This window comes from Gambusia affinis, linkage group LG07 (genome assembly GCF_019740435.1).
Source record: "Gambusia affinis linkage group LG07, SWU_Gaff_1.0, whole genome shotgun sequence".
Taxonomy (NCBI): Eukaryota; Metazoa; Chordata; class Actinopteri; order Cyprinodontiformes; family Poeciliidae; genus Gambusia; species Gambusia affinis.
The window spans coordinates 18,883,115-18,894,634 of NC_057874.1; the positions used below are offsets into that span (position 1 = coordinate 18,883,115).

At 38.9% G+C, this 11,520-nt stretch overlaps 2 protein-coding genes across 5 annotated transcripts; one reads left to right on the forward strand and one right to left on the reverse strand.

Annotated features, from left to right (window-relative positions):
- Positions 1-311: 311 nt before the first annotated feature.
- wdr82 (WD repeat domain 82) lies at positions 312-5,102 on the reverse strand. Its single transcript, XM_044122588.1, has 9 exons — positions 4,635-5,102; positions 3,211-3,308; positions 2,792-2,858; positions 2,611-2,710; positions 2,332-2,448; positions 2,102-2,257; positions 1,949-2,018; positions 894-1,036; positions 312-481 (listed from the first exon to the last, which is right to left on the reverse strand). The coding sequence occupies exons 1-9, from the start codon at positions 4,793-4,795 to the stop codon at positions 452-454; spliced, it is 942 nt and encodes a 313-aa protein (XP_043978523.1). The 5' UTR covers positions 4,796-5,102; the 3' UTR covers positions 312-451.
- On the forward strand, positions 5,074-11,184 carry glyctk (glycerate kinase). 4 transcript variants are annotated; one of them, XM_044122583.1, is made up of 6 exons: positions 5,114-5,305; positions 5,898-5,984; positions 6,424-6,795; positions 7,797-7,948; positions 8,223-8,398; positions 9,359-11,184. In XM_044122583.1, exons 3-6 carry the CDS (start codon positions 6,440-6,442, stop codon positions 10,247-10,249), a joined length of 1,575 nt encoding a protein of 524 aa, XP_043978518.1. In that variant the 5' UTR covers positions 5,114-5,305; positions 5,898-5,984; positions 6,424-6,439; the 3' UTR covers positions 10,250-11,184. The 4 variants fall into 4 exon arrangements, with proteins under 4 accessions (XP_043978519.1, XP_043978518.1, XP_043978520.1 ...); XM_044122584.1 differs by lacking the exon at positions 5,898-5,984 and having other exon boundaries at positions 5,074-5,305; XM_044122586.1 differs by lacking the exon at positions 5,114-5,305 and having other exon boundaries at positions 5,312-5,984.
- The last annotated feature ends 336 nt before the right edge of the window (positions 11,185-11,520 follow it).

Consider the following 11,520-nt stretch of genomic DNA (forward strand, 5'->3'; position numbering starts at 1 on the left):
GGATGATTCTGATGGTCAACAGATTGTGTAAGATGTTTATGCTCTAATAAAAATCAGGTCATACTGGGTTTCAACATAACTATAGTTCTAACCTTACAATGAAAACACATTTAAACCACACTTTAAATTAAATTCAACCCTATTAACAAATCTCCACTTATAATTTGAACCTAAAAAAAAAATTTTCCTTCCCAGATGCTTTAAAATACTTGGAACTGTGATTTTGACCTTTGTACACCAATTTCAAAAATACCCAAGACCCAAAAAGAAATATAAATGCCACAATTTAAAAAAAGTCAAAACTATATGTATTTTTTTTACAAAGGAAAACAATTTAATGTTAAATAGAAATATAAAAAAAGCAAACGTTTTATTTCTACAACTGATTATTTACAATTTGATTTTGTGACATTCACACTGCCCCCTGCTGGTCAGTTGCTGCTTCTACTCCTCAGTCATCAATGGTCGGCAGCCAGAAAGCCTGAAAGATTAAATTCATAACAATCACATTTAAGTCTCTTCAGCATTACCGTTTACATATTTGACTGTTTATTTCTACACAAAAAGGCAGAAAATCTCTTAAATATTTTATTAGAAATTGGACCTAAATTCTGTTTTAGCAGAAAAAGCATTCTATTAATGTTTAAAGTTGAATTTTTCTCATTTTCTTTGCTTGTTTTATGTTTTCATTTTTACAGAATCTAAACAAAATCACAATAAAGCCCCTGATATATAGACAAATTAAATCAAGAAATGCACAAACATGAGTAAAATGCAATGATTTAATGTTTGTTATTTTTAATAATTCATCAGTTTATCTAACAGTTAAGCTTATTTCTCAAAAAAATGTCTTAGTCAAGCATGAGGCAACGTTTTCTTTCTCTTAAACTCACCATGTTGGAGCAGGCACTGGCAAAGGTCATGAACTTTGGATTGAACTGCAGACAGGTAATGGGACCTGTGTGCTTCCCGTCTAATAGCGCCACTTTCATCCCGCTTTCAGCGTTCCACACATGGATCTTTCCATCTTCAGAGCCTAAAACACATCAAATGTTGGAGGTAAACATTCACATTCAGTAATAAAAAGCAGATTATTGGAATAATGAAAGTGACTCTGGTTAACCAGCATCGCTACGCTCTCTGATCTCTGACATAACTGGGATCAGGTGCAGACAGTGTCTTTGTAGAAATACAGCTTTGACAAGCAAAATTTTAATGAATTGCACAGTAAATACCTTAGCCTACCAAATATTGCATCAAAGCCATAATTTAAACTTTTATATTGCAACAATAAGTTGATGTTAGAGGTATTTTTTTTAGCTGCAAATGATCAAGCCTATGCTAAAGGAATGCTGTTTTATTGCATTGTAGGCAATAAAATTTGTATCTTATAATGTATTTTTAATAATAGTTGTTAAATCCAAAATAGAATATGCCACTTTTTCATCTAATTAATCAATCAATCATCAGAATAATCAGTAACTAAGTAATTATGAAATGCAGCCCTACTAAAAATACAGAATTTGTTTTCATAATCAACCTTATAATATCTTCTTCAACTACTGGCACATTTATCAAGGAACCTGTAGTTAATTTTAATCTTTTAGTTAATATTTGTTCAATTTTATTTTTGAGTTACTTCACGTTTACAATGAAACAAATTTCATTGTAAACATTTAAAGACGCACCAGATATTGGTGCGTCTTTAAATGAAACAATAACCATCCTGCCTGTTGTCAGAGCAGCTGAAGGATTTCAATAAAGCCTTAGATAATATCAAATGATCCAAAGAACTGTTAAAATTATACTTTGTATCATCATGTGAGCTGAAATCTGGTCTGAAAACACTTCCATCCTTATTCCAAATAAATCAAATGTTCGTTTTGCTGACCTGTTAATTTAAATTACCAATAAAGTGACACATAAATACACGCTTATTCAAACTCACCAATCATCACAAACTGAGAATCAGGAGTGAAAGAAGCCTCTAAGGTTACGCCTTTACTGTTGTTGTAGCCCTGTGGATAGAAAATATAAAACCTCAGTATTATTATTTTTTAACCAGATTTCTATTCTCCGTTTTGCAGCGACTCCTCCTTACCCCGAAAGAATGCAGCACCGCCCCTTTAAAAGCGTCCAAAATGCGAAGCGCCCCGCCGTTGGTTGAAAGAAGGATGAGTTTTCCATCGTTGCTAAACTTGAGTCCGGTCCACTCACATGTCCGATCGTACTGAAGCTTGAAAGTTGCAAATGGACCCTGTTGGCAAGAAAGATCGATTTAGTTCTTTTTGGATCAATTTAATTAGTCGAGTGTCAAACCTCCTTCCATACCTTATCAAATGAGCGCAGATCATAGAGTTTAACCATCTCTGAATTTATTCCAGCTGCAAAAATGAGACCCTCTGGATCAAATGAGCAAACAGGCTTCCCCTGCAGGTGCATCAAACCCTAAAAATGCAAAAATAACAGCAAATAGCATTCATTTTCTAAACTTGTGGTGCAAGACTACAGAGAACAAACCAACTCCAAATTCAGTCTGTTAGGAAGGTTTAATTTTCACAGAACAAGTGTCAAACTACTTCTAACAAATGAGTAAAACTAGATGCCTACCTGGCAGTTTGGTGAGCGCAGATCCCACAACCTGATAGTTTTGTCTAATGAGCCGGAAATAAACGTGTCATCCACAGGAGACATGGACAGAGACGTCACTCTGATGAAAACACACAGGAAGAGGAAACATGAAAACATAGAAACATCGAACCAATCGCAGAAACACGAGGACGGCACTCACCTTTTGTTGTGTCCAGGAAAATATCGGATATATTTGTTGTCATGAAGAGACAAATACCGGATAGTGTCTTAAAGACAAAGAACAAAATAAGTGGCACCGACATACCAAAAATCAACAATTATCTCATGCATAATAGAAAAGAAAAGAAAAAAAAAAAAGAAAAAATCAATCCGAAGCTCGTCTGAAGATTGCACTCAACCGTAGGCAAGGCAGTCACTTGTACAGTTAGCTCCTGTATGGGGTAGAATCACAGACCCTCAAACTGTACAAACAACTACCTCAGGCTACAGCGAGCAGCGCGGCGAGCAGCTACGCAACACAAATCATCACCTGAGCCAAGGCAGCAGTAAATTATGCGACAAAACGGAAATTAAAATCAAAATGGCATGCATTTAAACATACATCTTCTGAATACATACCATCGATTTTGTTGGAACTGTAGACCACTGTGTTTGCAGCATGCGTATACCTGATCAGATCCACGCCATACTTTTTACTGTAGAGAGTTCTTTTGGGTCTGTCATAAATGGGATAAAAGAAAACAATAAATTAGAGGAAATTAATCAACAGCAGTAAGCAGCAGCACACTTCTATAATAATTTAAAAACCTTACAAGGTTCAGATTGGAGTCAGAAGTGTCAATGTTTGCTACTTTTTACTGAAACTCACCTTGAAATGCTTCAGATTTCTAACAGATAAGTTGACAAAAAAAAAACCCCACACACCACACTTTCCAGATTTATGCCTGTAAATAAATCTGGAAAGCACTGAATCCTTTTTCTTCCAGGTTGTGATGATGCACTGCTCTGTTAGTCTATCACATCTCTTTGGACCTTCCTCCAGGACTCTTACTAACTTTGACATAATGACACTAAACATACCAGTAAAAGACTTTTAGATCTATTTTTTAAGTAAGTTTGTCAAATTTTATATTTATCAATATTCCCCAGATGTCAAAAATTGCATAGAAAACATATCCATCCTCTTTTCCAAAAATATTTTTTTCTTTGTTTCAAAATAATAATAATTTAAAAAAAAAAAGAGTAAAACGATTGTTCTTCAAAAATGGCATCATTTTTCCTATTGTAGATGTTTATCAAAATTTGTAAGTTGTCTTTCTTTCAAGAGCTCATATAACATTTGCATCTCTAAATGTGGTTCTAAATTCTGAACTAAATGTAAAAGCAGCTCTTTGGATCCCTAGCCTAGGCTATCAGATGACACTTGTGATTGTAATACAAAAACTTTAATCCTTCCAAACAAACAAGTTGGTATTCACAACTAAATCTAATTTAAGTCACAATATAACTGACTCAGCTGCACATTTCTGTTAATCTGAGTTTAGCATTATTATCATAGTATTATAGTACATTCCTGTATGCATGTTCCCATGTTATCCTTAACTTGCTGTTGTGACAACTGAATTTTCCCACTTTAAATATGCTAGCCCGTTTAACCAAAAGAAGAAATGGCGGCAGAACAGCTTAAATATTTAAGATCGAACTATAAAACGCTCATTTGCTACAGCACCAGTTTGTCGTCTTAATTATGCGATTTGTTCAAAACTCTAGAAATATTACGTGAAATTAAAGCGCATTTTCTCAATTTAGCCATCCCCTCCCACTTAGTTTAACAGTAATAATATTCATCAAGTGAATATGAAACTGAATATTTGACGGCACACAGGCTTTAAAAAAACACAACACTGTTCCAGTTTTAACCGGCAGACTCATTTATTTTTAATTTCATGCTGCATCGCTCCAAACACCGCAGCAGGCCCCAACATTAGCTTAGCATAAAGCTAACGTAAAAAAAAAAATAAAACAAGATGAGCGGCTCTTACTTTCCCTCCTGGCAGTCGTACAACACTAAGGAGTCGTCGTCGCTGCTGGAAATGATTGCCTCTCCGTTGGAGCAAAAGTCGAAGCAGTTAATTTTGTCCGAGTTTTCTCGGAACACTTTAGCAACCCGAAAGCTCCGGAGCACATTGTCCGTTAGCTTCATGGTGGCCTGTCTGTCTGAGGGGAAGCTGGCCCTCGCCCGCTTTAGAACCACTCAAGGATCACAGTTACGGTGATTTGTGGAGCTATATAAACAAAAGAGGTGCAAAAAAGTTGTTATTGGGAAAATAAAGTCCCCAAAAAGGGCAACCAAATCCCGCCTGGGGTAGTTTGAGTCCACGGCAGAGGAGGTACGAAAGTGCAACGCCTTCGCCACGTCAGTGACGCAGAAATCGTCACCTGACCGCGCAGTGGCCGAAAATGATGTTTCATCGCGAGATTTGCGTGATATCACGAACAGCACAAGCAGCAGGATTTGATACGGTTTTCCTGCTTAGTTTTAAATGTCTCAAACAGTTGCCAGGTTGTATGTTCACTAGCACCGCTTCCTGTCACATGTATGGACAAAGATTTGTTTTCTGTCTGTTTCTAAATTTTACTCCCGCCGCAAAATAAACACACAATGAAGAAAGTTCCGGGAGGACTTTTGACCCCGCAGAAGGGAAACTCCAAGGTATGAACTACATGTTACTGTTTTGGTTGGTTGTGAATTATCAAATAAAAATAATGTAGTCGTTCAGACTTATAATTGTAAAATTAAGTAGATTTAATAGCATGTGTATTCATAATGAGGACCACTTTTCGGGACCTTTAATTTTATTATTAATATTCGTATGCCTGGTCTGTATTATATACACTCACTGACAATACATTTTGCTCATACTGAGCTGGACCTTCTTTTGTCTTAATTTTGGTGTGGCACGCAGTCAACAAAGAAAAAACAAACAGGAAAGTTGTTGTAATGTTCAGAAAAACAATTTGTCATTGGGTAAGTACTTTAAATAATTTGTATACATGTATCCAAAGTGTGTTTAAAAAAATATTCCCCACACCATTACACCTCCACCACCAGTCGTATTGATTGATACAAAATATGATAAATAAAGCCACATTGTCTTAAATCTCCTTCTATCTGGTAGAAATGTTAAGCAGTGCCAGTAAAGAAGAGATAAACGGAGAGCTGAAATGCATGTTCAAAGGGGCAGTGATCCCTTTAAATTAATCATTAAACAGAGTTTAAACAACTCCAGTCACTGTTTGGTTAGATTTTTGCTTTGCTGCTGAACTGGAACATACACAACAGGCTGCTGCAGGAATCTGCAGGCTGCAATCGCCCTAAACCATCCACACAGGTAGGCAGACTTCAAACCAGATTTGAAGAGAGTCACAGTAGCTGGGTTTGTAAAATGTGCACAATATTTAATTTTTGTTAATTTACAAAACTATTTAAGGTAGAAAATGTACATGCATTTTATCTATACCTTCTAAACTAAATTGTCAGATAAACATTTGAAATGATTTTTGTGTAAGTCCAAACAGCATGTTGCACATCTTGACTGTGGAAATTTGCTTTAAATTTGTCTGAAGGTCTTTAGAAGCATTCATGTTTACAGTAATGGATCATTTTAATCTGATGTACATTTTTACAAATAACAGTACTGTAACACTTTGCATGCATGTAATTTTCATAAGGTTTTAAATGAAAGACATTTAATAGCGTTACGCAAGTCTCACCTTCCTAATTTGACATGCTTTTCTATCTCTACACATCTTGCTGTATCGATTCCTCAGACCTGCTGAGGTGGCAATGGCCCGCATCCTGTCCTTGTTCCGGCCTCAACCTTTTCTAGCCCTCCTGGGAAGAAGAAACCCCACGTTCTGCAACATGTCCATGGACTCAGGCGCGCGGGAAACCTTCAGAGCAGCAGTGGAAGCTGTGCAGCCGGACACCGTGGTGCGGCAGAGCGTAGAGCGTAATGGCGACTCGGTCATTATTGACGGACGCAGATTCACACTCAGTCACAACATGCATCTGGTGGGCTTTGGGAAAGCAGTTCTGGGAATGGCTGCAGAGGTAGAGAGGATTCTGGGCGATCATCTAGTTAGAGGAGTCATCAGCGTGCCACATGGGATACAGCAGACGTTACAACAGCATGGAAAAAGGTGAGCAAATGATGCAGGAGCCATAGTGCATCGCAAAATATTCTCACTAGTTGTTTTTTTTTTTGTTATTATTTGTAACAACCACCAACTTAATTTTCAATTCAACTGAATCCAGTCAGGAACTTAATAAATAAATAATGATCACCTGTTTGTAATTAAACCTCAGTATAAGTCCAACTTTTCTGTGAAACTCTGGAGGAGATGCAGGAATCCACGGCTCATGAAGACTGCTATCAGTTGTGCAATCTGCAAATCCAACCTTTATGGAAAAATGTTAAGAAGAAAGCCATTATGGAGAAACACGAAAAGTGTAGTTTGCAGTTTTTCACGCATGATCTGGTCAGGTGAAACCAAAATAAAACTTTTTAGGCCTACAAAGGAAAGATTAAAGATGAAAAACTAACACTGAACTACACTCTAAACTCACCATTCCCACCATGAAACAAGGTGTTGACGGCATCATGCTGTGGGACTACATTTTTTTCATCAGGGACAGGACAGCTGGTCAGAGCTGAAAATCAAGAAATCATGGAATAAATGCAATCGTTTTATGTCAATGTCAGTTTATTTTTAAAACAACGAATGTTGACCAAGTTACTGTACAATTAAATAGAATGAAGTAAGATTACAATACTAAAAACAAGAAAAAAATAAAATTAAAGCAAAAATACAAATTATATACAAACACATTATAAAAGAAACTCAAACTCTTGTTGTTTGATTCATTTTTGTTTGAATCAAACGCCAATGAATAAAAATGGGTCTTGAGTCTCGACAGTCTCAGCATTCCGTACATCAAACTAATCCAAAGTTTAGGAGTACAAATTGGAAAAGTCCAATCACTTCAGTTATGCTAACTTTTCCCTTTTGCAATCATTTGCCACTTTGTGTTAGAAAGTGTGAACAATTTCAAGGAATGTTTATCTAATGTCTGAAAACTACCTAAAATATCACAAATAATATGGATATATGTGACATTTAATGCTTTTTATCCATCACAGCCGTTTGTTGCTAAAAGCAGACAGTCGGATCAAAGTCATGGAGGGAGCCAAACACAACCTACCTGATGACGACTCTCTGAAGGCGGCCGAAGGCATCAAGCAGTTAGCTACTGAATTGACAGAAAAAGATTTACTGCTTGTACTAATATCAGGTAAAAGCGCATGATTTTTTATTTAAGCACCGATTTCTACCCTGTTTACTGTTTATTTATTTACACACAGACAATGTACAACATTTCAGTAATCTTTTAAAAGAAGAGATGTGTGGTACCAGGTTATAGCAAAAATAAAAAATGCTGAGGAAGTAAACCAATCACACTACAAACCAACATACAGCTAACAAAGCAACTTCATTAATAATGACTACAAATCTGCTTGTTTAATAGTCATTTTATTAGCCAAATGTGCGGGTTTGTTTCCGTCTAGGTGGAGGCTCTGCACTGCTACCAGCACCAATACCTCCAATCTCGCTGCAGGAGAAGCTTGATGTAACTCGCAGACTTGCAGCTGCTGGCGCGACCATCCAAGAGCTCAACAAAGTTCGTCGAGCGCTCTCTTTGTTGAAGGGTGGAGGGCTTGCACACCACGCTCACCCCGCACAGGTAAGTCACAGCAGTTGTTTAAAGGGGCAGTATTATGTAAAATCAACTTTTTTGAGTTTCACACCATGTTATAATGTTATTCCCTCATCAAAAACATACCTGGAGACGTGTTGCTTTGATTCTTTCATGCATGTTTGAGAAATTCTTTAATCTCCATGACAACCATTCAGCTCTGCAAAACACCTGGTGGACCTAGCCCCGCCTTCGAGACGCAGCTCCTTCTCCTCTGAGCCAAAGTTCCCCCCACTGAGCTCCTTCAGACTAGCCAGCAGCCATTAGCAAACACCCAGTGGATCATCTGCTGAGCTCATTGTAGGAGCTACTTCTCAGTGAATCGCTGGTTAAAACGTTGCTCAACGTTAAGAGAGGAGCGATGTTGTGATGGCTTCCTGAAGGCGGAGTTTCAGAAAGCGCAGGAGTTTTTAAAGAGACAGAGACCCAATTTTAAGACACTAAAGTCAATTTTCTTTTAAGTAGGAGTGCACCAATAAATTGGCTTGGGTGCTATGGGAAATTGGTGATTGGTCGATACTTACATGTGAAGCCAATTTTATCCACAGATCTTATCTACCTTGGCAAAGGTCTATAAATCAACCAGTCCTCTTCTGCTCTCCCATTGTAGAGGTTTGACTGACAGCAGGTCATGCCTGCAGTTAACAATGGTCATAACTGTTAATTTTATTGTTGTATTTAGCAACAATTCGGACAAAAAAAATCAGTATTGCCCAAAATCAGAATTGGCAGGTCAGGCTTTTTTTCTGTGATCGAAAAGAAAGCTGCAATCACTAAACCTCTACTTTTAAGTCATATGCATTTTTATAACAACTGAAGGTAGCATAGTAACCTCATTGTGCTGTAAAATGTAACTAGGTGTGGCTGGAAAACACATAATACTGCCCCTTTAACAAAGTTTGCTTATTAAAAGAACATATTTTTGATTTTCCAATCATTTCATCAAAGGTGGTTTCACTCATACTGTCTGACGTGATTGGGGACCCTCTTGATTTGATAGCAAGCGGCCCAACAGTGACATGCGAGGTGTGGCCGGAGGAGGTTTTATCCATCCTTGAACGACACAAACTTCTCAGCTCCATGCCAGCTTCAGTCACACAGGTCCTTGCGAGACAGGGTCCCCGCTGGAAGGAGAGTAACAAGCACTCGGATTCACCTGGAGAGGCTCTCAATGCTGTGATTGGTTCCAATACCGTCGCGCTCACCTGCGCTGGCCAGCGAGTTCGAGAGCTGGGTTTCCGTCCTGTTGTACTTTCACCGGGAGTCTGCGGCGACGTGAGGCTCGTCTCCAGGCTGTACGGCCTGCTGGCCCGGTTCGCATGTTCCCGGGAGGAACCGCCTCCGGAGGTCGCAGCCGAAGTGCTGAGGCTTGGACCGGAGGTCGGCGTGGAGAGCTGGGACCTGTGCCGAACCATGCAGGTGTTGGGCGAAGGGCGCGCCGAGGGGTGGGGCGCCACGTGTGTGCTAGCTGGAGGAGAGCCCACCGTGGAGCTAACGGGCAAAGGGCGAGGAGGTCGAAACCAGGAGCTGGCTCTCCGAGTGGGACTGGAACTGAGAGGCCTGGAGCTCCCGCCGCAGGGGCCCGTGTTTCTGAGCGGCGGCACTGATGGTCAGGACGGACCCACGGAGGCTGCGGGGGCCGTCACTGATGCTGGGCTGTACGACGAAGCCCAAGCCCAGGGGTTAGACATCGACGGCTTCCTCAGAAATAATGACTCCTACACTTTCTTTTCCCGTCTGTCAGCCGGAGAGCGTCTGCTGGTGCCTGGCCTGACCTGCACTAATGTCATGGATGTTCATGTGCTGCTTATCCCACCTATTCCCATTAAAATTAGTTAACACACGGGCAAAAATAATGAGTAGATCATCATGTCAGTAGACATGAAAGGCTTTTTATGGTTTTCTATTTTCATGCTTGACACTCATGGTAGGCAGAGGTGAGTACAGTACCCACAAATTGTACTCAAGTAAGAGTAGCACTACTACTACATATTTTTACTCAAGTAAAAGTAAAAAGCTGTTCAATAAGTTATTCAAATAAGAGTAAAAATGTATTTGGTAAAAAGGCTGAAAGTACTGAGTAACATAATTTAATATTTAAAGATTACATCATCAGATGCAAAGGCGCATCTCATAAAGTTAGTGGAAATTTTGGTATTTTAAAGATCAAAATGAAAATAATTGATCATATGCAATGCTACAATTATGAAATAAAATAAGGCAAATGAAACATTAGAGCTGCTGCCTTGCAACAAGAAGGTCCTGGGTTTGATTCCCGGCCCGGGGTCTTTCTGCATGGAATCTGCATGTTCTCCCTGTGCATGGTGGGTTCTCTCCGGGTTCTCCGGCTTCCTCCCACAGTCCAAAAACATGACTGTCAGGTTAATTGGTCTCTCTGAATTCTCCCTAGGTGTGTGTGTGTGTGTGTGTGAATGGTTGTGTGTCCTGTATGTTTCTGTGTTGCCCTGTGACTGGCCACCTGTCCAGGGTGAACTCCGCCCCTCACCTGCAACGTTAGCTGGAGACAGGCAGCACCCCTCCTGACCCCTAAGGGACAAGGGTGTCTGAAAATGGATGGATGAAAATATTTCCCCAAATAATTTTTTGAAACTTTAACAAAAACTGCAGGTCTATGTCAGTGTTTTCCTTCTTAATGTGAAATCTTTCTAATGTTATGTGCTAGCTGACAGCAAGATTGTACATCAAATATTATTCTGACCTCATCTTGTTTTTCAATAAAAATGAAATGACTACAGATTTATTTGTTTTTTCTTTTAATTAAAAAGATTAACTGAAAAATAAAATTGCATTTTTTATTAAGGTAAATAAATTTTACTCTCAATGAAATGTGTTTTTGATTTTGTTTTATATTATTTTTATACAATTCTTTGTTCTCTAAGCATGCAAACTGTGTGTAATCATAGGCAGTGATTTCCTCTTTAGATCAAAATTGGACTGACAGGGAGACAGAACAGGTGTCCTGCAGAAGGTTTACTGCCAAATGAGCAGCAGCTCTGTCCCCTGAATTTGTCTGTTTGTCTGGGAAATTCATTCACCACTTTGTGCCACTTTCCCATTCCTCCTTTTAGACGGGAACATGTAGAAAAAGT